This window comes from Gordionus sp. m RMFG-2023, chromosome 3 (genome assembly GCF_954871325.1).
Source record: "Gordionus sp. m RMFG-2023 chromosome 3, tfGorSpeb1-WG-v2, whole genome shotgun sequence".
NCBI lineage: Eukaryota > Metazoa > Nematomorpha > Gordioida > Chordodea > Parachordodidae > Gordionus > Gordionus sp. m RMFG-2023.
Window position 1 is genome coordinate 27,620,199 of NC_088777.1, and position 27,614 is coordinate 27,647,812.

Below are 27,614 nucleotides of genomic sequence, written 5' to 3' on the forward strand. Positions count from 1 at the left end.
CTTACCTGTCATTCCAAACAGTTCAAAAGCAGATATTATTGAATCGTATCTTAAAGTCTTCTTTTTTATAGGTTTATTTTAAAGTTATCCACTTGAGAGAAAATATGCGGCTATCTTCTAAAGATGTTGAGTATAATTCTTGGCTTTTAATGTTTACGATTCTTTACTCCCTCCAGATTCCATTGAAATCCCAAATTCATTATTAGAAAATTCATTAATCAATTTAATATTCTATACAAATATCTGATATTAACCTATAAAAAATTATATTAACCACTAAAAATAACATAGCCCTAAATTTAAATAACGAAATTAATTAAAAACTACCAGGAAATTCTAAAATATATTATAGCGCTGATTCTATAGTAACACACCATTGATTAAAGTTGGGACAATAATAATGCTTCTTCGCAACATGAATCCCAGCAGAGGCTTATGCAATGGGACACGTCTTCTTATCAAAAATTTGCATGATAATTTCATAGATTCTGAAATATTATACGGGACACATAATGGCTCTAGCGTTTTTGTTCCTCGAATTGATATAGAGCGATTCCCGGTTGCCTTTCATATTAAAAAGACGCCAATTTCCTATTATTCCTGCTTTTGTTATAACTATAAATAAAAGTCAAGGTCAAACATTTAACAATGTCGGCCTTTTTCTTCCAGAACCTGTGTAAGCTCTATGTCGCTTTAATAGGTTGCAGAGTTATAAATAATATGAAAATTAAAATATTACCTACAAAAAATCAGGGCATACTTTTGAATGATAACAGAGTATTTACTCTTAATATCGTATATCAGGACGTGTTAAATTCTGCCCCTACAAATTAATTAATCCAAAGCGATACCACATCGAGCAAAACGATTAAAGACACGACCATCATCATCAGTAAATTCTATTTTATACTTTCAATTTACACGCTTTATTTTAGGTTATTTACGGCAAAGGACGAGCAAGGAAATCACATCATCATCAAAATACCACATCGAGCAAAACCATCAAAGACACGATACCATGTAAATTCTATTTTGTACTTTCAATTTACACGCTTTATTTCAGGTTATTTACGGCAAACTACGAGCAAGGAAATCACATCTTCATCAAAAATACCACATGGAGCAAAACATCAAAGACACTATACCAACATCAGTAAAATCAATTTTGTACTTTCAATTTGCACGCTTTATATCAGGTTATTTACGGCAAACTACGAGCAAGGAAATCACATCATCATCAAAATAACACATCGAGCAAAACCATTAAAGACATGAATGACCATCTATATCAGTAAATTCTATTTTGCACTTTCATTTTACACGCTTTATTTCAGGTTATTTACCACAAACTACGTGCAAGGAAATCACATCATCGTCAAAATGCCACATCGAGCAAAACCATCAAAGACACGATACCATCATCAGTACATTCTATTTTATACTTTCAATTTTTACGGATGAGGAGTTATTGAATTTTGAAGTAAAAAAATCTTTTTTTCAATTTATTGAAATTCATAAGAATAATAGTTATTTGAACATTTCGAATTGTGATTAATTATATTCTATTACATTCATACCACGTACACAAATATTTGACGCTCAAAATTTTTTTTAAAATTATTTACGTATATTGGAGATTCTATATACATTTATACTAAATATTAATTAATAGTAAAAGTAATATAAATTTTTCGCTCAAAAAAATGTTTTTTATTATTTTCGTATAAAGCATTTTTAGGCATGTTAGTATTTTTATTTATGTTATTGAATTTTGAAGCAAATAAAGGTTATTTTCATTCATAGGAAGTTATAAATGTTGGGACATTTAGAATTGTCAAGATTCTATATACATTCATACTAAATATTTATTAATGTGATAAAAATTCAAATCTTCTTTGTAAATATATCATTTTTGAAGAATTCATTTGTGAAATTTATTATAAATATACAATTTTTAGGTGAAATCTTTTATAGTTTTTTTTATCATTTTTGTAAAATTATCTATTTCTTAAGTATATTAAAAGAGGGGGGTTTTCTAAATAATTTTTTTAAAAATATTTTTATTTAACTTATTTATGTTATTTTATGATCTTTTTCAGGATAATATTTTAACGTGACAATTGTCATATTCGTTATTTTTAAGATTTTTGAAATTTTTTGACTCAAAAAAGGGTAAAAATATCATTAGATGTTAAATTATAAATTCAATGAAGATGTTTCTTGGAAATATGGCAATATCATAAACGGTATTTTTAAACATATAAGATATTTTTTTAACGCTAATGGGCAAAAATATGTACTTATGTTTAATTATAATTTCAATTAGGATGTACCATATAAAAGCGACAATTTTTTGACGTAAATGGGCAAAAATATAAGTTGTTACATGTTAAAATAAAATTTCAGTGAAGATTTACCATAGATATGAGTTTAAATCGTCATAATCGTTGTTTATAAAGTTTTTTGAATTTTTTTGTTGTAAATGGGTAAAAATGCTTAAAAAATTTCATGAAGCTTTACCATTGAAAAGTGACAATTGTCATAATCGTTGTTTATAAAGTTTTTTGAATTTTTTTGTTGCAAATGGGTAAAAATATAGATTGTATTCATGCTAAATTAAAATTTCATGAAGATCTACCATTGAAAACTCACAATTGTCATAATCGTTATTTTTAAAGTTTTTTGAATTTTTTTGACCAAAATGCGTTAAAATAAGTATTGCTAGTATGTGTTTGAATAAAACTTCAGTGAAGATGTACTATAGAGATTTAAAGTTAAAAAAATTACACATTGCCGGAATTTTCACATTGCCGCTAACATATTGACCAAAATGCGTTAAAATAAGTATTGCTAGTATGTGTTTGAATAAAACTTCAGTGAAGATGTACTATAGATAAGTGACAATTATCATAATCATTATTTTTAAACTTTTTTTAACGTAAATGGGTAAGAATATAGCTTGTAAACAAGTTAAATTAAAATTTCACGAAGATGTACCATAGAAAAGTGACAATTGTCAAATCGTTATTTTTAAAGTTTTTTAAATCTTATTGACCAAAATGGGTTAGAATATATATTGCTAGCATGTTTAAATTAAATATCAATGAAGATGTACGCTAGATAGGTGTATTTATCATATTATTTTTAAACTTTTTGAATTTTTTTGACGCAAATTGCCAAAAATATAAATTGCTTACCTATTATAATAAAATTTCAGTGAAGATGTACCATAGATAAGTTAAAATTGTCATAATCGTTGTTAATAAGATTTTTTTGAATATTTTTGTTGTAAATGGGTTAAAATATAGATTGTAAACATGCTAAATTAAAATTTCATGAAGATATACCATTGAAAAGTGACAATTTTTATAATCGTTATTTTTAAAGTTCTTTGATGTAAATAGATTGTAATCCATTTTAACCATAATAAAATCTTAACATTAAATTTATAGGATGTTGATTGTATTATATTGCTAAATAATATTCATATGGTTTTTAAGTTCTTTCTATAATCCTACCCTGAATTCAGAGAATGCATATAAATGCCCGATATGTAATTGCATGTGAGGCCATGTGGAGATTATTAGAAAATCGAATGCATGATCGATCTCACGGTATGATTCGATTAGCAATACACTTGCCATTTCATCAACCGGTATATTTTATAGAAGGACAAGAACGTCAGGCATTAGAGAAATCTGCTAGCAGAAATACTATATTAACTGCCTGGTTTGAACTAAATAAAATAGATGTTAATGCCAGCCAATATTTATATGTCACTATACCATATCATTATACTTTCTTTGCTAATAAGTGGAAACCTAGACAAAGACAAAACAATATAATTTCAGGGATGTATACTGTTGATCCTATATCCGGTGAGAGATTTTTCCTACGTTTATTACTACTTCATGTTGTTGGCGCCACAAATTTTGAATATTTGAGAACTGTAAATGGAGTTTTATTTGATACTTTTAAAGAGGCGGCTTTTAAACGAAATTTATTGATTGATGACAAGGAATGGGAAACATTTATGGAAGAAGCTCAACATTTTATACCCAGACAGTTGCGTCAAGCTTTTGCCTTTATTTGTATTTTTTGTCAGCCAGAAAACCCAAGTAACCTCTGGAAAAAATTTAAAAAATATATGATAAGAAGATTTCGCACTAACCCATACAGATTCTGCTGCAATTAATATGGCCTTATCAGATATAGAAAATGTTTTGCATGACCATGGTTTCCGTTGTAGTAATTTTAATTTGCCAGGTCAGAAATGTTTATAATATTGAACTGGAGGCAGCTGAGGCATTGGAACTAATTTATAAATTAAATTTTTTACAAAAATCAACTTTTAATTTAATCGTTCAATCTATCGAAAATAATGATTTTCCTCAGCGTTGTTTTTATATTGACGGTCCTGGTGGATCGGGAAAAACATTTTTGTACAATAACTTAATGTGCTACATTAGAGGAAAAAACCAAATAGATTTACCGTTTAGGCATTGCCGCTATTCTTTTAAGGGGGGAGGGGGGGGGGTGGATAGAACACTACATAGTGGATTTAAATTACCTATTCCAATTGTTGATAATTCTGTATCACGCATGAGTCTCCATTATCCTGAAGCTACTGTCATTAAAAGCTCAAAATTAATTATAATCGATGAAGCCACAATGATGACTAAATACGCTTTACGCTGTATCGATAGATTACTCAAAGATATAATGCAAACACAGTTATATTATTGGGCGGCGATTTTAGGCAAACCTTACCTGTCATTCCAAACAGTTCAAAAGCAGATATTATTGAATCGTATCTTAAAGTCTTCTTTTTTATAGGTTTATTTTAAAGTTATCCACTTGAGAGAAAATATGCGGCTATCTTCTAAAGATGTTGAGTATAATTCTTGGCTTTTAATGTTTACGATTCTTTACTCCCTCCAGATTCCATTGAAATCCCAAATTCATTATTAGAAAATTCATTAATCAATTTAATATTCTATACAAATATCTGATATTAACCTATAAAAAATTATATTAACCACTAAAAATAACATAGCCCTAAATTTAAATAACGAAATTAATTAAAAACTACCAGGAAATTCTAAAATATATTATAGCGCTGATTCTATAGTAACACACCATTGATTAAAGTTGGGACAATAATAATTACCCAAGTTTTTCATACTAAAGAGATGTTCTAAAACTTTTGGGTCTAGTAATAAATTGGCACTTCCACTATATTTTACCATGAGAGAAAAAATTATGCATTTTTTTAAGATGTTGTTTTAAACCTTTAAATATTATGTATTAGAAAGATGTTCAAGAACCTTTTTTGGGTCTAGTAATGAATGGGCACTGCAATTATATTTTACTCCACGAATAAATGTTAAAATTTTTTAAAAATTTATTTTAAGCGTAGTTTAAAGTTATTTATACTAGAGAGATGTTCTAAAACTTTTGAATATAGTAATAAATTGGCACTTCCACTATATTTTATCACGAGGAACAAAATTATAAAAAAAATTTAAAATTTTGTCTTAAGCCTAGTTAAAATTTTAATACCAAAAAATGTTCTAAAACTTTTGCGTTTAGTAAGAAATTATCACTGTTATTATAAGTCCACGAGGAAAAATTTATATAAATTTTATAAAACTTTGTTTTTATCCTAGTTAATAGTTTATAATATTGAAAAAATGCTCAAAACTTTTTTGTTTATAAATAAATTTATAGTGCCATTTTTCTAAACTCCATGTGTGAAATATAAAATAAAACTATTTCTTTATGTTAGAACCCAATAAAAAGTTTCTGATATTATAAAGATTTTGTTAAACCTTTGGTGCATTAATATGGTGTCACTCCCATTATAATTTATTCGACGACGAAAAATTTTATTTTAGATCTTTGTTTTAAGTTTATTTATATAAATTTGATATTGGAAAGATGTTTTAAAACTTTTGGGTTCACTAAGTAATTTCTAATTTCATTACTTTTTAACTTCACGCATAAAAATCTAGAAATAAAATATTATATACTTGTTTTGAGCCATGCAAAAAGTTTTTGATATTAGAAAAATATTCTAAGCCTTAGAATCTCGTAAAATTTTGATACTGCTATTATTTTATTCTTTTTTTTTTAAACTTGGATTGAGGCTATAAAATATGAGTAGTATATCATTTGAAACTATTTAGGAGATTGGTAGTTAATAAGAAAAGACGGGACAAGTTCAGCAAGGATCCCATTTTTAAATTTACGGCATTCGGATAAATGAATTTTCCCTAATTTAAAAATATGCTAAATTTCTTTTATATAATTACTATACATATTTTACAACAAATTTGGAAAATTTGAAACACAAGATTATAATTATTTGATTTAAGATCTTGGAAATAATTTTAACAAATTTTGAACTACTTTTTATAATTTATGAGTTTTACAAACATTTATTATATTTACATATTATTTAAATCACGAGTTGATTCTGCCATAATACGCCAATTTATATGTTTTATTCATTCATAATATTAGTGTATTTAAATTACATACATGCAATTATCGGACGTCCATTATTCATTTATATTAAGTTACATCATAAAAATAACAATTTTCCCCTTATATCTGTTAGGTATTGAACCTTACAAATTATTATATTCATAAAATCTATATATATAAAAATCCTACCTTCAGCCTCATCGTGGCGGGGGAGTGGCAACGTCTTTTGGCGGCAAATGGAGGTCTAAAAGGTTCCCTGTGATCTGGGTCTAGAATAGGATCACCGTCTCCTCGACGGGGTGTAAAAACCACTTAAAGAGGTTGATGTCAGGAAGGGCATCCGATTGTAAAAACCATGCTACAAAAATTTCCCTATGGTTACAACAAAGCATGGGCGGGGTACAGCCCAAAGTACCCCGTGGGCCTCCTCATCCGCCTACGACAAAAAGAAGGATGGGAAACCTGGTGGAACCACTATTCATGAAAATGAAACCTATGACGGCCATAAACGACCTAATAAAAAGTGGAGAAACCAGTTTACGGGTGATCGAGTTAGGGTCGCGACATGGAATGTTGGGAGTATGACGGGAAGAGCGGGAGAAGTCGTCGATGTATTGCACAGAAGACATATAGATGTGTGCTGCATACAGGAGACTAGATGGAAAGGAAATGGGACCAGAATGATTGGCAAGACTAGCGAAAAGTATAAATTCTTTTGGCAAGGAGGTAATGATGGTAAGGCTGGAGTTGGGGTATTGGTTGCGGAGAAATTGGTAGACAAAGTAGTCGAAGTGAGAAGGCTAGACAACCAGATAATGGTTATCAAGATGATTATTGGTAGAAAGCTATATAATATGATCTCGGCATATGTTCCTCAGGTTGGAAGAAGTGAAGAAGAGAAAGATGTATTTTGGGACAGTCTATTGGGGGTGACATCGAGACTGGCAAATGAAGAGGGGATTATCCTGGCTGGCGATCTGAATGGACATGTGGGAGCGAGTAGTGAGGGTTATGAAGGAGTACATGGAGGGTTCAGTTATGGCATGAGAAATTTGGAAGGAGAGAGGATTTTAGAATTTAGTGATGCTATGGATATGATTGTTTGTAATACAATGTTTAAGAAAGAATCAGAGAAGCTGGTGACTTATAAGTCGGGTAGTACCAAAAGTGTTGTGGATTACTTGTTATTAAGGAGATGTGATCGATGTATAATAAAAAATGTGAAAGTGATACCGGGAGAGGAATGTATAAATCAGCATCGACTAGTTGTAGGAGATCTCACTCTTAAAGGTGCCAGGGTCACTAAAAGAAAGTTTGTCCCAAGGCTGAAGGTTTGGAAATTGAAGGAGGAGAATGCTAGACGTCAATTCAATATGGCATTGGCGATTAGGGAGGCGGAGGTGGCACAAGCATCTGGGGTGAATGACAAGTGGGAAGCCATGAAGAAAGCTTGGGTAATGACAACTGAGGAGGTATGTGGATGGACAAAAGGGCCGCCTAGACATAAGGAGACTTGGTGGTGGAGCCCAGAGGTAGCGAAAGCCGTGGATGAGAAACGGAGGTGTTTCAAAGTATGGTATAATAGCAAAGAAAATAGTGATAATGATATTTACAAGATGGCTAAAAGAAATGCTAAGAAATTAATAGCGAAGGCTCAAGAAGAAAAAAGACACGAGTTTGCTAAAGAAATGAAATGCTCTGATGGAATTGGAAATATGGTTAGAATGGCAAAACAGATGTCAAAAAAGAGGCAGGATGTGATAGGTGTAAAGTGTTTGAAAAATATGGAAGGAAAAATGACGATTGATAGTAGTGGTATTAAGAACACCTGGAAGATTTACATGAAAGGACTTTTGAATGAAGAAAATGAATGGAATAATAATATTAGTTGTGCAAAGGTAGAAGGTCCAGGGTGTAAATTTGGCAAGGACGAGATAAGGAGAGCAGTGAAAAAGATGAAGAAAGGGAAGGCATCGGGTTTAACGATGGTGGTATCAGAGATGTTTAAAGGTTCTGATGATTTAGGGATTGAATGGTTAATGAATTTAGCAAATCAGATTGTCACAGAAGGTACTATTCCCGAGGGCTGGCGAAGAAGTATAATTATCCCAGTATACAAGGGGAAAGGTGATCCTTTAGATTGTGGGTCTTACAGAGCTATTAAACTCTTGGAACATGCAATGAAAGTTTTTGAGAGAGTGTTAGAAAAGCGGATAAGGGAACAAATCAAAATTGATGAAATGCAGTTTGGTTTTACATCGGGAAAAGGCACGACAGATGCAATTTTTGTGGTGAGACAAATTCAGGAGAAGTATCTTGCGAAGGAAAAGAAACTCTATTATGCGTTTGTTGATTTGGAGAAAGCATTTGATAGGGTGCCGCGTGAGATTACAAGATGGGCCTTGAGAAAATCCGGTGTGGAGGAATGGTTAGTTACCGCAGTGATGGCAATGTATGTTGGAGCACAAACAGCAGTACGGACGGATCATGGTGATAGTGACAGCTTTGAGGTGAAGGTAGGACTTCATCAAGGATCCGTGCTGAGTCCATTATTATTTATCTTAGTAATGGATGTGGTGGCTAGAGAAATGCGTGAAGGACTTCCCTGGGAGATATTATATGCAGATGACCTTGTATTAATGGCAAACAGTGAGGGAGAATTGAGGGATAAAGTTAGTAAATGGAAGATGACTATGGAAGCAAAGGGCCTGAAAATGAATGCATCAAAAACAAAGGTGATGATTGGTGGGGAAAATCTAAAGATAGAAGAATCAGGTAAGTGGCCTTGTGGTGTATGTGGGAAAGGAGTTGCTAGAAATTCTATCCAATGCACCAGATGCCAGAAATGGGTACATAAAAGATGTAGTGGGAAAAAAGGCAGTTTGATGTTAGAAAGAATGACCTTTATTTGTAAAACATGCATGAAAGGGATACATAATAATGATAACCTAAAAAATGGTGGTCTGGATATTGGCAATGGGTTAACCCTAGAAAAAGTGGATAAGTTTTGTTATTTAGGTGATATGCTAAACGCAGATGGTGGTGTAGATTCTGCTGTTGTTGCAAGGATCAGACAAGCTTGGAAGAAGTTCAGAGAGATGTCATCTATTCTTACAAATAAAAAAGTTTCTCTGAAGTTAAAGGGGAAAGTTTACGTAAGCTGCGTGAGGAGTTGTTTAGTTTATGGCGGTGAAACATGGGCAATGAAAGCAATTCACGAAGCCAAATTAGAAAGAACAGAGATGAGGATGGTTAGATGGATATGTGGGGTATCTCTGAGAGAGAGAAAAACTAGCAAGGAATTGCGAGCAAGATTAGGTATAGAAATGATTGGTATGGTAATGCGACGAAATAGACTAAGATGGTTTGGGCATGTGGAACGTATGACAAGAGATGACTGGGTAAAGAGATGCACAATGATGGAAGTAGGAGGATCAAGACCTAGAGGAAGACCCAAGATGACGTGGACAAATGTGATAGCGGCGGATATGAGAAGCTTGAATCTTACAAGTATTGATGCTCAGGACCGTCAAAAATGGAAAAGAAAAATCAGAGGGAAAACTGGCCTACCCGGGTAAACCTGGAAATCGCTATAAAACGGAGAAGAAGAATATAATCAATAAAAAACTTATCATCAATATCTATAATATGTAATCATAAATCATAATAAATTCCTATTACTACAGGCCTTACCCCATAAATACTATCTACCACTGCTTCATTATAAATTATAATTTTAAATTGTTTTTTTTTCTTTGGTAATTGTGTGAATGACTTATCCAAAAGCATAATATTCGGGGTAAAAAATATTATCATAGACAAAATTTTGAAACATTTAGATCTTAAGAGATGCTACTAATTAGGAATTAAATTATTTTTATTTATGAACCCCTCTCCCTATCTTTTTGGAAATTATAATAACAATTTTTAATTTATAAGATATCTTTAGAATTATTTATTTATCGTAAATAGGCTCTTTTACATTTTATAAGTAAAAAATTTGCTAATACAAAATATATAATACGCCACATTTTCAATATCTTTATTATTTTCATAAATAAAAAATAAAAATTTATATTCAAAAAATAAATTACATAAAATATTCTTCGCGCAAATTTAAAATGTTAACATCCCACGAATTCACACATAGACATTGCTTCAAAGTTGTCGCTGACATTCGATTCCTTTTCTTAGTAATAGTGGCGGCGGCTCTAGAAAAAATACGTTCGCTGGCTACGGACGTAGATGAGAGCTTTGGAAAACGTTTCGAGTTTCTACACCACCAATCCACTATATCAACGGACGTTTGAGATACCGGATCTGCTAGGTATTCTTCAATTTCTTCTGTAGCTAGATTTGGTATAATGTACGCATTCCTTAATATAAAATATTTAAATTAACTAATTATTATCGTCGAATCTATTGTAAAACCTTGTAACAAACCTATTTTAAAAATGCCTATTTTGCAACGATATGTTTTATTAATTTTATAAATTCTTAGGACTCTATTTTTTTAAATAAATATTTTTATTAACTCCAATAACTGTTATAAATTTTGTTAAATGTAAGCATAATATTTAAATTTAGCCTCTCCAATTAAGTTTTAAAAATGTTATTTAGGAGGTTTTATAATGAGTATTCTAAATTAAGTATTTATATTTACCTTCTTAGCTCGTTCAAAATACTAACAGACATTAAATTTGATTCGTTATTTTCCTCTTTTTCGAATTCATATATAGATTTCGATGTATTGTAGTCATCAAATATTCTTTTAAATTTTTCATAATAGCCAAGGTTATTTAGGAAAATTGGTAAAAAGGTTTTTTTGATTCTTGGATCAAGAAATGAGCATGTAATTGATTTATAATCTAATCATTTTAAATATTAAACATCAAGATTTTCCTCTTTATATTGAAAATTTTTTGGAAAATCTTGTAAGTCAATATTCATTTTATAGATATACAACAAAAATTAATTTTAGATATTATGGATTTTGAGATCATAAATGAAGAAATCGAATTTCTATTTCCAGTATACAAAAAATATTTTAAACTTCTAAAAGATTTTAATCCAAATGATCAAACAAATTTAAGGGCAAAATGTCTTTTATGTTTGAAAACTATTTAATTTTCAAAAGTGAGCAGCTTCAATCTAAAAAAGCATCTAAAAGTAAAAAATCTTTCTTTTAACAAAATGATTTAGAAGATTTTTTTGGATTCCATGAAATTGACCATCAGGAAGGACAAATATTTTTTAAATAATGATACCAAAATTACTATTTTTGAGAAATTCCCTTAATTAAAAAATATCTTTATAAAATATAATACCTCGCTTCCCTCTAGTGCTCCTGAGGAGCGCCTATTTAGTATTGCAAAAGAGGTCTTAGGGGGGAGGCATGAATGTATGTTAGATTCTAATTTAGAAAATTTATTACTTTTAAATGCTAATAAAAGGTTAAAAATATTTTGATAGATTTTAATATAAATAAAACTTTTTGATAAAAAAATATGATTTTGTTTCGTATTTCTTCTAAAAAAATGAAAATCAAAGGAGCGATTATGGAGTGGCACTCCATTACTTGAAGCGGGAGCTAGCTCCTTTTAAAAATGTAGTAGCGGTAGCGGGAGCTAGCTCCTCTTGAGAAGGTAGAAGCGGGAGCAGGAGTTAGCTACTTTTAAAAAGGAGCGTTAACAACTTTGCTTATTAGTAATGTATTACGATATTTCTGTGCATTTTGAAACAAAAAATATTTAAAAAATTAACACCCTATTTGAAATAAATGTTAATTATGACACAATAAAATACTAAAATTTTTTGAAATTGCAAAAAAACGAAAATCTTGTGTTGTTAAAAAGTGAGTTTTTACTGCTCAGACCTTGAATCGGAGTCGTAAAAATTGGCTCAGGCTCAAGCCCACTCAGGAGTTAGATCAAGCCGGCACTGGAACTTCTCGAGTGTAATTTTGAGCCAAAGTTTATATATATATTTACTATTTAGAAATAATATAATAAAATAATCTAGAATTTGTGTACCATGCCAAGCTGTTTTTTTTGCTTTTAAATTTTTTTTTACATAATAATTTATTTTTTAATATAGAAATTAAAATATAAACAGTAATTTCTAGACAATCCAATCGCTCAAATTTTGATGCATCTGCGATTGAGGATTTTTATAAAATAAATATTTTTATAAAATAAACATTTTTATTCCCCTTATTGATAAATTTTAATTTCAATTAAAGAAAAGTATATTATTCATAATTTTATATTAAAAAGCTTTTATTTTCTTTTGCCAGTTGAGTCTAACTGTTGATTACATTTGAAACACGAGAGGATAGTAAGAAAATCTTTTAGGCTGATGCAGTAGTCTCACATATGATAGTTACTTTGTGATATCGAATTTTGGTAAAAAAATCTTGACAGAATAGAGTATTCTTGAAAATCAAAAAATGTTATGCAAGCTCTTTCCATGTGTAATTGCACCTTAGATTCCCTGCCTAAAATATCAAAACATTATTAATTATTTTAGCTTCACTACCAATTCGTATCTTCACTAATGAAAGATCTTTTTCAACTTTAAAAAGGTTAAAAACTTATTTTAGAGATACCACCGGTAAAATACATTTAAATGTAAACCCCCCTACTAAATATTTATAGGGAGATTGTTATAGATAAAAATTTGATTCTAAATGAATTATCCAAATCTCAAAGAAAAGTAACCTCATAATCAAATTTTTTCATAAAATGAATTCTTAATTATAACATTTATATAATTTTTGTATTAACTCATAAAATTTATGCAATTAATCAGGGTTGGCAAGTCGGTCAATTGACCTGGTCAAACACTCTAAAAAAAATCTGAAGAAAAAAATATTAAAAATATCTTTAAAAAGAGAAAAATGATATAAATACATGTCATCATAATGTATTATTTTTAGGTCCCCGAAGGTGGTGGAGACTAAATTATTTTAAGTGATATAATTAAGTTCAGAAGTATAAACGACATGTTTAATAGTTATATGGTAATCAGTAATTTCCGTAAGAAATAATCAATTCCGTTTGCCAACCATGCCCAATTAAGAGACTACCAATTCCTAGTTTTATTTTTTTTTAGAAAGAAATAGGTTGATTTGGGATATTCTTACAAAAATAGAAATCGATTGAAGATCTTGACATCAGGAAAATCGATTAAAAATATTAAAGAAAATGGTAATATTGAATATGAATCAGAACACTACTGAGAGCTAAACATTAGTTATTGAATTACAATGAATTTAAAAAATTGATAATATCCATTCATTCTACTATTATATTCAAAATAAAGTTAATATTGACTTAAAAAAACATTTATTTGAATTTTAGTATTTGACCGGTCAAATACAAAGTACTGTGTATATTTATATTTAAAAATATCGTCTTATTTTTATCATTATTTGAATCACTTATATTTTAAGTAATTGTTAAATTACTTTTTTTTAGAGTTTTTATACAGTAAAAATTTTTAATATTATAATTTGTATAAAATATCTACATTTTGAAATTTATTTTAAATAATAAAAATATATGATGAAATATTCTCTAAAATTTTGTTATATCCATATTTAAAATAAAAAATATATTCTATAAAGAATAATCTGGCTTCTAACAAGAATTAAATATATCAATTTATTTGACAAAATGTAATGATATCGCAAGATAAAAATTTAAGCCCAACCCTGTTCGAAAAAAATATATTAGGCCCTAATCGAAATTATTTTTTTAAAAATAGGGTTCGGGCCAAGGGTATAGTGCCATCTAAAAGTTATGGAACAAATTTAGCTAGCTCATGCTCATCGAGCTAGCTTAAATTTTTTCCCTCAAAATAGAGATGGCACACTATTTCTACATAATTATAATATTAAAATTCTTATTCACAAATAAATAAATTTCTGCTCAAAAGTCGGCTTAAGTCAACTACTGAGCCACTTGAGTCTGAGTCGATTTTTCGACTCAAAAACTGACTGAGTAAAGGGCTAAGTTGGTTTGGCTCAGCTATTTAACAATACTAATCTTATTACATTAAAACGAAGGTTAAACAAGGTAAAAAAAAAATATTAATTATAATCATCGTTCGTTACAAATTTTCGGCCTAATAATTTTACGTCTTTTATATATTAAAATAAAATTACTTGTTGATGTACTTATGCAATATGTTCTATTACACAGAGAGCATTTCCTATGCCCATTCTTCGGTGTTTCCACAAATATTTTTTTGCAAAGATCATTGCTAGATTTCAACGGGATCAAAATTTCATCTAATATCTTTAAAAAATTATCATTTATATGATTTTATAACATAGCTAACAGAAATATAAATTTACCTGAAGATCTTCACCAAATTGAGATTGACTATTCAATAGTGAAGATTCAAAGAAATTTGTGGAATCATCCAAGAATGATAAACTGTCTGATGGGGTGAAAATAATGTCATCCTGATCCATAATTTAAAAAGTAATCAATTTTTTAAAATTAAAAAAAATTTATTTTAATAAAAGTAATAAAAATTTTATTTTAATAAAAGTAATTTAAACACATGCATATATAATTATAATCTTTACAAATGTATAACAAAAGAAATAAAAGAAATTTCAATATTGCTTATAAAACTGAAAAATATGGTCAATATGTTTCATTAAATCATCACAACATATTATTATATAAAAGTTATAAAAATATTATATTTTAAAATAAAAATATGTTGGTTTATATATCGGGCTGCAAAGAAAACTTTATTCGAACGAAAATGTAAACATAGGAACAAAATAAAACTTCACTTCATTTTATAATTTAAAAAAAATATCAATTTTTTTTCAAAATATTTTTTTTCTTTTAAGATATTTTTCTGGCATTTTGTTACACCCTTTTTGATTATTTATAGATATTTTATAACAATTAAATAAAATATATCTATCACTCTCTTGACTGTTAATTTCTAAATTAATGTTTTCTAGTTTTCTAAATTAATTATATCTTACCGATAAAATTTTATTTTTTATGATAATGTTTATACATCCGTATAAGATTAATATTCATCATGACTAGGCACCTTACCTTATAAACCCAAATAGTATGATAAAGGTATATAAATTTGATGTTAGAAAAAAACTATGAGAAGCAAAATATAATTTTTTCCGATTACAAAGTGAAGTTAAGAATATATAACGTAAGGAAAATCTATCAAGTCATATGTATTTTACTGATTACATAATATTTAGTTTAAAATACAATATCAAAAATGAAATTTTTTTAAACTAAATAATTAATAGCTATTTTGTATTTAGAAGATATAATTTTTATTTTCTTACCCTTTTCTCCTTCACACCCCTAACTATACCTCACTCTAGAACTACATATTGGATAGGGCGTAATTCCACTCATTTTGATAAATATACATCTGTACAAGTGTAGGTATCCCTGAGAAAAAAATTCAGCAAAATTATAGGGAGGGTGGGCCTCCTTATAATTCACATTCGCTTACTTTCGGCAGATCTATAATCAATGTGATAGATAAGATATGAAGATATAAAAAGTTATAATTTACTTATAAATAAATTAAAAAAAACATCTTTCTAATATCAAAAACAATGAACCCGGATTAAAACAAACTAGTTTAATTTTTTATATATTCAACAAATTGACCCAGCAAGCCAACCAAGCAAGCCAACCCAGCAGGCCGACCCAACAAGTCGACCCAGCAGGCAGACCCAACAAGTCGACCCAGCAGGCCGACCCAGTATGCCAACCCGGGTCGGCTCAACAGGCATAATGGGTCGGGCTGTGTCGTGGTCGATTTTTCGACCCTGGCTCTGGGTCGGGCCAATTTTTACGACTTCGACTCGGGGTCGTGGTCGAAAAAAACCATTTAACAACATTAGTTCAATGGAAGTTACAAAAATAATTTCGCGAGTAAATGTAGCAGGTGGTATACTACTTTACGTTGTTTATCAAGAAACCGTAAATTAACAAAGAGGTTTATTGAGGAAATTTAACTAAAATATATTTGGAGGAAATGTAATAAATTAGTATTTATTATAATATTTAAAAAAAATAGAGCCTATGATAATTGATGATTAATTGTTATCTTAAAATGTATAATTTTATTTGAATTTTGAATACTTAGAATGAATATATGATAAAAATATATACTGATGATTACGTTTGTCTTCATGACATTCTAATAGTTTTTTTTAATAAAACCAACTTTTTAAAATATTTATTTATAAAAAATTGAATATTTTCATCTATACTTAATTTCTTATCGTGTTGTTTTGTAAAATGGTTATCTTAGTTGAAAATAATATATCCCATTCACAAGGTCATTTAATAAGGCAGAAAGATACAACATTATATCTTGACGAGATAAGTTTTGGCAAAGGAAATCTCTTGATCAACACAAAGTTTACTAATGTCACTAAATTTATTTAACTTATTTATTAAAAGAAATATAATATGGGTGAATAGTGATAACAAAGGTATAACTCTTAGTTATTTACATCTCTCAGCACATGGAATCAGTAGAGATAAGTCACGAATATCTGAAGAATGTTTATGTTTATTTTACAATAAAAAAATCCAAAGTATATCATTTTATGATTTAAATTTACATTATTGTTTTATGATATATTATTTCAAATTATTTAGATTTATGTGACATGCTGAATATATCAGATAGTATATATATCGATACAACAACGGATAACCAAAATCATATAAATTCAACGTCATTTGATTTTAATGAAGGATTGTTACACAATGATAATGATTCTGATAATGAATATGAAAATACAAATATATATTTAGCTCCCTTAGATAAAGGAACATGTAAAAAATGATTTTTGACTGCATTTATATTCTAATTATTTATAGTAAATAATATCTTAATTATTTTTGTTTAGGATCTAAAATTTATTTAAGTGAAATATAAAAATAAATATTCTACTTGAATAATTAGCATAGCTATAGGAGTATCAAAGCATGCCAAAAATTTACCAATATATTATTAATATCTAGACTTGCCTAAATTAAATTAAGCATGTCTAAAAAATAAAGCTAAGAATCAAATAAAAAAACTATCCTCACATTATTTTGGCTTACTTTGGGCACATCTAATTGAATTAGTGGCAACACTAACAAAAATATAATATATTTGATGTTATTTTTAAAAAGTGGATTCTCTTTATCAAAGTATCAAGGAATTTCAAAGGTTGAATCCAGATCCAGAGGAACCACTAACTAATGAAGGTTTATATAGTTAAATTGATTTATTTTATAATATTTAAAAAGTTAATATTTATATTAAATATAGGTATTAATCCTTTTAATGTATCTATACATACATGTTGAAATTAATTAATATATTAATTTTTTACAAAAATAAATGCATTTCAAATGTCAAATTGGTCAAATTTCTATTTGGCTTGAAATGCATATGAAGTTCCCAATTTGTAATGAATGATAATTAATTTAAATAAATGTATTTATGTATTTATATTCTATAAATATTAGAAAGGTATTAATTTATATAATAAAAATATTAAAAATAAGTTTAAATATAAATTACAAATAAATTGTCCATCTTATAATAAAGTAAAATTTTTTATCTTTTATAAATTAAATTTTTTAAAATGATTATTTGTCTGCATATATTTTATAATATTGTTAAATGATGTATGGGAAATCATTAGATAAAAAGATAAGTAATATGATAATTGAATATTATAAGCAAGGATATCCACAATGTAATTTTTCTTTAGGGAATAAAGTTAACTGTTCTACAAAACTACCATTCAAGAAATAATAAATTGATCTAGCCCTAATCTTTATTAACTGTCAATTCTAAAGTAGAAGATGGTGTTTAAAATAACCATGTGTCAAAATGCACACAGTGCCAGGACCCCTCACTAGCTGGCCTTCAACAATTTTTTCCTCTAAAGCAACTACTGCAAAACTTGGCATTCTTTGCAGAATTCTCCTGCACCTTTAAAATGTTCACCACATTAAAATTTTTAGCATTTTAAAATGTAATTAATAATGTGTATAAACAGTATTTGGGTCATTCCATGTCAAATCAATCACTTTTCGGCCGACCCCTTTCGATTTTGATGAAAAATCGTAGGCTGGTTATATATGTTCCCATTAGATTAGAAATAAAATTTTAGCGGATGAGCAACTATATTAGCGGAGATATTTGGGGTTAAAGGTCTAAAAAACGTCTTTTTTTGCTTTTTACTGATGTTAAATAACTAGTTTTTAATTTTAAACTAAATATGATCAAATATTGAATATAATATCAATAGCTAAGTTAATAATTTATGATTATGGCAAAAACATCAAAATTAATTTTTGATAAAATATGGGTCATCTTATGGTCAGTTGAAAACTTGAAATTAATATTTCGAAATGTATATGATCTCCGATTTTTAATTTTTTTAAGAAATATTATCCGCTTACTATTTTTTTAATAATTTCTTCAACAATTAGCATGGCTGGATATTTATTTTAAAAAATATTGCGATTTTTATACTTTAAAAAAAATAGATGGCGCTATATATAATAGTTTTAATATGTTAAAATTCATTTTTTTATTGATTAAAAATATTTTAATGTATATATATCATACTAAATCGATTACAATGTCCATTATATATATTTATTTGTAATTCAGATCATAAATTTTTAAAATCTTCACAAATTTAGCCTAATTAAGATAGTTTATAAATTAATTAAATCTTACTTCATCTAAAGGAACACAAAGCCTGGCTAGCTTGTGAGATTTCTTCAGGAGATAATATATATGTTCGACCGGTGGGAGTAGAAGGATTGACCAGCGAAAGAATATGAGATTTAGGTAACACTAAAATATCATCTTTCAGGGGAAATTTAAATGAGGCTGAAGGTCCACAAGGGTGTAAAAATCGGATTTTTACTTCTTCATTTGTATCATATTTATCGATTATATATCCTAACCACCATTTATCATCATATACACATGTTACATATCCATTAATATTTTTAAATATAATTTTTTCATTTAAAAACGAAACTTGTTTTATATTATATTTTTTAGAATTTGAATATATTTTGGTTTTTAGTCTATTTTGATCAATGGGAATAACCCCGTGAATTTTTAAGGTCCCATGTATGGGCAGCGCAGAATTAAATCTTTTGCGAAGGGCTAATTCCCCTTCGATATATTCTTGATTGGATATATATTCAAATTGAATTCCATTAATATTTTCTTTAGCATAATTATATAATTCTAATGGGGTTAGGATTTGATTTTTATTTGGCCTTTGAAGACTAGCTCTGGCAACTAATCTTTTGACAGTTCCCCCGATACCGTCACATGCATTTTTGCCATGAGCAGTGGCAAAGAAATGCCATTCGGCAGGAATATTAAAATCATATTTATGAAGGCATATGTTCAGAAAATTTTTGCGATTCTTGTATTGAGACGCGGCTCCATCTGAAAAATATATTATTTTTTCTGGTTTAGAATTAAATTTGACTGTTAAGAAATTAAGAAATTTTTTTGGTAAAGGTGGACTGCACTAGTATTATGGTTTAATGATTCGGATATAATAACAAAATTTATATTTTTTAAATCTTCTCCAGATTTATAATATGCTACAAATGGATGTATAGTGGCCTGCACGTTGTTCCAATGAAATCCCTGAACTTCATCTTGTAAAATGAAGGAATAATTTTCAGAATAATCTAGAATTGTTAAAAATTCCCCATCTTTTAAATTTTCTTTGGAATTCTTCAAAAATAAACTTTGTTGTTTAGCTATAAACGAGTGACGCAGTAAAATTTGAACTTTTTCTAATAAATAATCGATGAAATCATCAACGGACTTTATAATAGTTTCAAGATTTGTTCTATCCACCGTGATCCATTGTTTAAACGTGACATATTCTATACGATTTCTTTGAAACAATTGGTATAATTGTCCCTTAAGAGATTCTATACCAGGGCATTGATCACAATTTGTTAAATAACATTTTGGCTGAGATGGATTACAAATAATTTGCGCCAATAGATAGTTGTAAGAATTTATACAGTAATCTTCTCCTGCTGTAATTTCAGCTATTACATTTGTCATTAATTTCACATTCTGATGAATAGCGCAGACACAAACAGTGTGTGTGCCACTAGCTCCAACTAAAATACAGTTTTTTGGTCTAAGTTCGGCAAATTTAGAGAATCCAATTGATATATTTGGGTATTCTTCCTTAAACATCTTGAATATTTCTTTAAGATTATTTAATATAAGTCTTTTTTGAACTGGTTCTTTCTCGCCTTTAACAGATACACAATCTTTTATTCCTGGCATGAGTCGGCTTATTTCATCAGAACTATAAAAATCCTTGACGAGTTTAAATGTTTTTTCGTTTAGTGTCTTTCCTGCCTTATGTTTTGGAAATGAAAGAATTCCACTTTCTTTTACCATCATTTTAGATTTTCTTGCCATGTATGATGTTACGTTGAATTCCTTTTGAATTTTATTTACACTCCATCCTTGAGGCAAAATTGTAAGAATTTGATATTGTTGATTTTTTGATAATTTATCAAAGTTATCCTTTAATATATAATAAGAATTTCCTCTTTCATTGGACTATCAATCTCGGAATCAGATATTTCTAAAACCTTACTCTTTATTGCTTTTTCAATCTTTTGAATTTTATTTTTAGGATATTTTTTCTCCATTAAACGTTTTCTTTTAATTGGTGATTCTCCAATATTGTGTAATGTTTCATTAATCGATTCAAAGGCATCCTGATTATGGGTTATTGGGGATATAAATTCTTCGGGAATATGTGGACCAATTTTACTTAACTGGTATCGGCACGAATTACATATTTTTTGTTGAAGATATAAATGATTATTTATATTAAGCATCCATGGAAGAACTGATCTTAAATTTTTTTTTAAATTTTTATGATTAACTTTATTCAGTGGATTGCAACATTTTATCTTATCTTTTAAGGGTTTCATTTAAAAAAATTTATTTATTTTTAAACGACAAGTAAAAATATTTATATGTAAAAGATATGAATCGGTGTTTGTGAAAAAATATTAAAGAAATCAATTTGTATTTTTAGCAACTGTGATTTATCGATTAAATTCGCTAATTAATTTTGCTAATCAGTTTATTTTTAATAATTTTAAGAAAAGATAAAAACAGCTGACTTACTTTTATTAATTTTTTCAGTGTTAAACATATGCTCAAAATTCAAAGACTTTGATCAAAAATTTTATAGAGAATGCTCAAATTCATTTGATACCCAAAATTTTATAACTAGTTAATTTTTTGTTAATTATATCGCTTAAAATTTTTTTAAAAATCTTTGAAATTTTCTGGTTAATGACAATTTTATAACATTCTTGGTCTTGATGGGTATGACTTAGTCTGGAGGGGGGGATGGGGGGTAGGCCGGGTAATTATATGATTTTCGATTTTTCCCTTAATAATTTTCCTGCACTCCTTTAATCCTGCTTTTTTGTTCGCATGTTAGTCGGATTTTTTAATTATTTTTAATTTACATTGAAATATTAAAAAAATTATTAAAAATTTTTATCCTGCGAATATCTCAAGGGAATAAGGTTTACAAAGTTATATAATCTAATTTTATGATATATTATACATTAAAATATTTTTAATCAATAAAAAAAATGAATTTTAACATATTAAAACTATTATATATAGCGCCATCTATTTTTTTTAAAGTATAAAAATCGCAATATTTTTTAAAATAAATATCCAGCCATGCTAATTGTTGAAGAAATTATTAAAAAAATAGTAAACGGATAATATTTCTTAAAAAAAATAAAAATCGGAGATCATATACATTTCGAAATATTAATTTCAAGTTTTCAACTGACCATAAGATGACCCATATTTTATAAAAAATTAATTTTGATGTTTTCGTCATAATCATAAATTATTAACTTAGCTATTGATATTAGATTCAATATTTGATCATATTTAGTTTTAAATTAAAAACTAATTATTTGACATCAGTAAAAAGCAAAAAAAGGCGTTTTTTGGACCTTTAACCCCGATTATCTCGGCTAATATAGTTGCTAATGCGCTAAAATTTTGTTTATAATCTAATAAGAACATATATAACCAGTCTACAACTTTTTATCGAAATTGAAAGGGGTCGGCCGAAAATCTTGATTTTTTTGCTCATTTGACATGGAATAACCCATTTGTTTAATTTTTTTTATAATAAAATTTGAAATAAATAATAAATATGTCTAATTTGTTGTTGTGAATCAGCAATAATTTCCTCATAGTCCCCACCTTAACCTAAAATTTTCAGAATTCTACATCTTATTATTTGAGGTTAATTTTTGATAAACATGTTTTACCCAATAACACAATCATATCCTTCTTTAATAAACCACTTTAATTTGTTTTTTTCTACATGATTTGAAAATTTAGACCTGGTAACTGGTGTACACAACCAGCATTTGATTTATAAATATAAGTTGAATACAGGGAAAAGCTTTTGGAAACATGACAGAAAAGAATGGATATAAATAGACCTGCACACCAATGAAACTATTGTTGGTTTGGACGAGCTTAAAAATCTGGCTGCTGGCAGTGTGCCAATTTCTGGTCACCGTTATCATAGGCAGTGTAAATCGGTACACCATTGTAAATTTATTGCTAGTTAATTTTTTTAAGAAAAATTATATTAAAATAGATATCTTGGCATAATTTAGATCATTAAGAAAACTCATAAAATCGATAATTTTATAATTATCATATGTGAAAATAATTTTTAAATTTTCGGGACATAATGATGATCTCATTGAATTTAACGTCAACCCAGCAGTGGTGAAAACTCTTTCACTAAGCATGCTAGTTGCTAGAACATGAAGAAATTTTTTAGCTAGCATGGAAAAATTAGGAAGTTTCATCCTCTTCTCTAGAAATTTAGAACATCCATATCTTGTGAATGGCGTTTTCCGAGAAGAATATTACAATCTTTATCTAAATTACTTGTGGAATCATAATTTTTACTTGTTGAATATTTAGTTGCTAATTTTGTCAAATAATTTGAATTTAATATTTCCCCTTGATTCTCAATCGTTATATATACTGCCCTAATATTATCATACTCTGTTTTATAGAGTTCTTGAAATATACTTTTTAAATGGATACAAATGCAATTTTTATCATTCTTTTATAAAGGATTTTCCTTTGTTCTCGAACAGAAACTCTTAATTATGAGAGCATAAAATATGTAAAAATCATTTTTTTATTTTGTTCTCATTCAAATTGAACAAAATATAAAAAAATATCAAAATCCCTATTTTTATCGTTTTTTGAGTGAATTCTCATTTCATTTATTGAAAATTTTTATTTTACACGAAATTTATAATTTACTCATTAAAAGTTGGCAGAATATCTATAATATTAAGTTAACAAAAAATCGATAGTTATTAACTATGTGGGAGACAAATGGGAATCGGTTATTTTATTTTAGGGTTTACTTTATTTTTTCCTTTTTTTTCTTGCGATTTTCTTTTTCTTTTTTTTACTCCTTGAAAATCTGAAAATAAAACATATTCTTCTTTTTTTAAAACGAAAACAGACAATAATTTTATTGTTCTAATATTCACTATTTATTATTATAAAAAACAATAATAATAAAAAAATCAATTATTATCGTTTTTATTTTTCTTTATTGCGATAATATATTTGATAACATAAACTATTAATAAACTTTAAATTTGTCGATAATGAGCTAAATGACATTTCCACTTGTCGCGATAATAATAAAAACTAATTTATCAAACTGCCAAACACCACACCTCCTCAAAAAATCTGATTCCTCCCTCTCTGCATCCGACAAAATGTATTCCAAGAGGTTTCCCAACTTCCAATCTGCGCTTGTTATCCCATTTTCTTCTCTCCTTCCATCCACTCGTCCATATGCTCCTCCTTACTTCCATCTAGCCTCGCTAACTCTTACCAGGCCTCTGTCTCAACTGGACTCTGCAGTTTGTAGCTTGGCATATTGTTGTGACCACCATCCCTCTACTCTGTTCCCGTCGCTCATCGGGCTCTAGTATTATTTCATTGTTTGTTACATTTGTGGCAGAAGACACTCCGTGTTCTTTGGACGTTGGCTTGGCCGACTCTCCCTTTTGCCAGGATTCCGGTACCAGCAGCCCCATTGATTCTGAATCCCTAACCTGCCTTCGCTATTTTATAGACACATGTGTCTTATATGTCCACGCTCACTGCACCCTAAGCAACGTCGATAATCTACCCTAACTAGGCGGATACTCTTGGGTTTTTCCTCCATCCTTGGTCGCCGTTCTCTTCATAGGGAGAATCTATGCAATGTCGTGTGCCGTGGTGCTATGATGAAATGAATCTCTATATCAGACCTGTGCGCCGATGTCCCAATCAACGGCAGTGGTAAAAATTTTTATCAGCGTTTGGCAACGCGCCAATTTCGCCTCCACCTACTAAATTTTCGGCGGCGGTGTAATATTTATTTTAAATTTTTTTTAATAAATTTAATTTATAAATCAATATATTTTTTAATGAATTTAGTTTATAAATTAATGTATTACATTTTTTATAATTTATTTAGGCGATCTTTTCTAACACATTGTTAACATAGTTTAATTGATCTTAAATTATTTCCTGTCTCACTCCAATTTAAATTTATGTATTTTCTCATTCTCAGAAATAGACTAAGGAATTGTATTTTTATTTTTACTCAATCAGAGTCATATCAACAACACATATAAGAAATATTCTATTGATTTTTATTATAATTAAAATAAATTTGGAATGCAAGCAAAATATAAAGTATGAAATATAATAAGTCAGAATTCAGATTTAGCAAAATTATAATTGTCATGAATAAACAGTATTTTATCAAGATTTGTGGGACATAAAGAACTCTTTTAGCATTGAGTATTAATCCAGCAATGGAAAAAATTCTTTCGCTGGGTGTACTGGTTGCAGGTACGAAAAGAACCTTCCTAGCTAAATTAGCAAGCATAGGAAGTTCCAGTCACTTTTTCTTCCAAAAGAGCAAAGCATCCTCTTCTGGGATAATATTTTGGCTGAGCAAAATATGGCATTCTTGTTCAAGATTAGTTATTGTTATAACCGTTAATAGGAAGGGAATGTTTTCGAGCTAATTTCGCTATATAAGAGCATGATGTACCATTCTCAACTTGAATTTCACTCTGAGCATTTCTATCATGCTCTAAAAGTTTTAAATGTTGTATTAGAAATTGCAATGATGTCGTTGAATTTAAATTTAAATATTGGGAAACAATATTGAGATTTTAAAATCTTAGATCAAGTAGAGTTGCTAATATCTAATGTTTAGAATATAATTTTATTAATAAAAATATAAATAACTTGAAGTTCAGTGATCGGAAACCTATTGTCAAGCTTTTTTTTCATATTTTCTTATAAGCATATCTTAGCAACCAGATCTATTGATTTGTATATGAGCTTCTATTTCACTGCAAAATAATAAACCTGAGTTTATTGTAGATTCTTTTTGGGAGAAAAGAAATTCCACCGACTCTCGGAATGGATTTAATACTGCGTAAAGCTCATCTATCATATCCCATTCATTATAAAAGAGTTTAAAAGATTGTTTTCCTATTTTATTTAAAACATTATTTATAGGAATTTTGTTTACACTATGAACAGTTTCAAGCATAATTAATATGCTATGCCAGCGAGTAGGGCAATTTAATTTTACAGTTTATTAATTGGATTGGTTGGTGCAATGCCATTTCTATTATCTGATACATCAGACATATCAAAATGGTCATCAACGTATGGATCAGAATCATCAATATCCAAGATATTACCTGTCTCATAAATTGACTGCAGACATTTACCATGTTCAGCTTCAATTTCAGATTCCAAATCATCTACTCGATATCTGAGGGCTGAAATAATTTCTCTAATTTTTTTAATGAGAATATCAATTTTGGTAACTTTTTTTATGCCATCAACTGTAACCAAATTATGAAGTCCATGCCCTAAGCATAATTGATGCTCATAATCCCCTAATTCTTATTTCGACATAGGCCCCAGCATCAGTTACTATTTGTATTATTTTGGCTTTTAAATGGAACTCCTCTTCAATACTATCAATCTCAGATAATATTGTTTCCCCAGTATGCTTTTGAGTCACATTTCTAGCTGCTAGGGTAAAATATTTATCAAAATTTTCATCTAAATGATGAAGACAAATGTGATATAATCGACGCTTGAAATGATCGGTCCATAAATCAAAGTGATAGAACAAATTTTTGGTCCAGAATCAATCAAATTTAAAACATGCGCCTTTTAAGATAAATAAACATCATCTAGTGCACCCCGACTAATGGTTGTCCTATTTGCCAATTCTGACGAGGAATCAATTATCTTATATTTCTAATTTTTGAACAATTTATTTTTTAATAATCATTTTATATAAATTTTAAACCTTCAGAAAGTCTGTCATTCTTTTATTGTTTATAGAATCAAATGGCATTAAATCTAAGCAGCACATCAAAACATAATTTCGCCCTGTTAGATTTCATATTTATTTTAAACATTAAAAAGATATTTAAAAACATGAAAATAATTAGAGCTGGAATGAAACAAATTATAAATTAGACATAGTTTTAACTTTCAAAATATTACATAATTAATTTAATAAATTATATATTTAGTTTATATTAAGTTTATATTTTAAAATTAAAAACAAAATAATTAGAGTTGGAATGAAACAAATTATAAATTTGATTTAGTTTTAACTTTCAAATTAAAGTTTTACATAATTAATTTAATAAATTATATATTAAGTTTTTACATTAAAAAGACATTTAAAAAATATAATAATTAGAGTTGGAATGAAACAAATGATGAATTTGATTTAGTAGTACCTTTCAAAATAAAGTTTTATAAAATTAATTTAACAAACCAGTTAAAAATTTTAAATGAATAATAATAAACAATAATACTAACCTAAGAGCCATTTTTTATCTTTCATATTGTTGCTGCATCTTGGTGTTGGCTTTAATAACATTTTTAGATTT

At 28.4% G+C, this 27,614-nt stretch overlaps 1 protein-coding gene across 4 annotated transcripts in view; it reads left to right on the forward strand.

Annotated features, from left to right (window-relative positions):
* Nucleotides 1-16,771: 16,771 nt before the first annotated feature.
* The window catches only part of LOC135925990 (methylosome subunit pICln-like), an 81,948-nt gene continuing 71,105 nt past the window's right edge, over nt 16,772-27,614 (forward strand). For 3 of the 4 annotated variants that reach the window (XM_065461617.1, XM_065461616.1, XM_065461618.1), the window contains exons 1-4: nt 16,772-16,924; nt 16,968-17,104; nt 17,169-17,348; nt 17,694-17,768. In XM_065461617.1, the coding sequence (XP_065317689.1) occupies nt 16,803-16,924; nt 16,968-17,104; nt 17,169-17,348; nt 17,694-17,768 (514 nt within the window). In that variant the 5' untranslated portion in view covers nt 16,772-16,802. The remainder of the gene's footprint in view (nt 16,925-16,967; nt 17,105-17,168; nt 17,349-17,693; nt 17,769-27,614) is intronic. The other variant, XM_065461615.1, reaches the window with a different exon arrangement.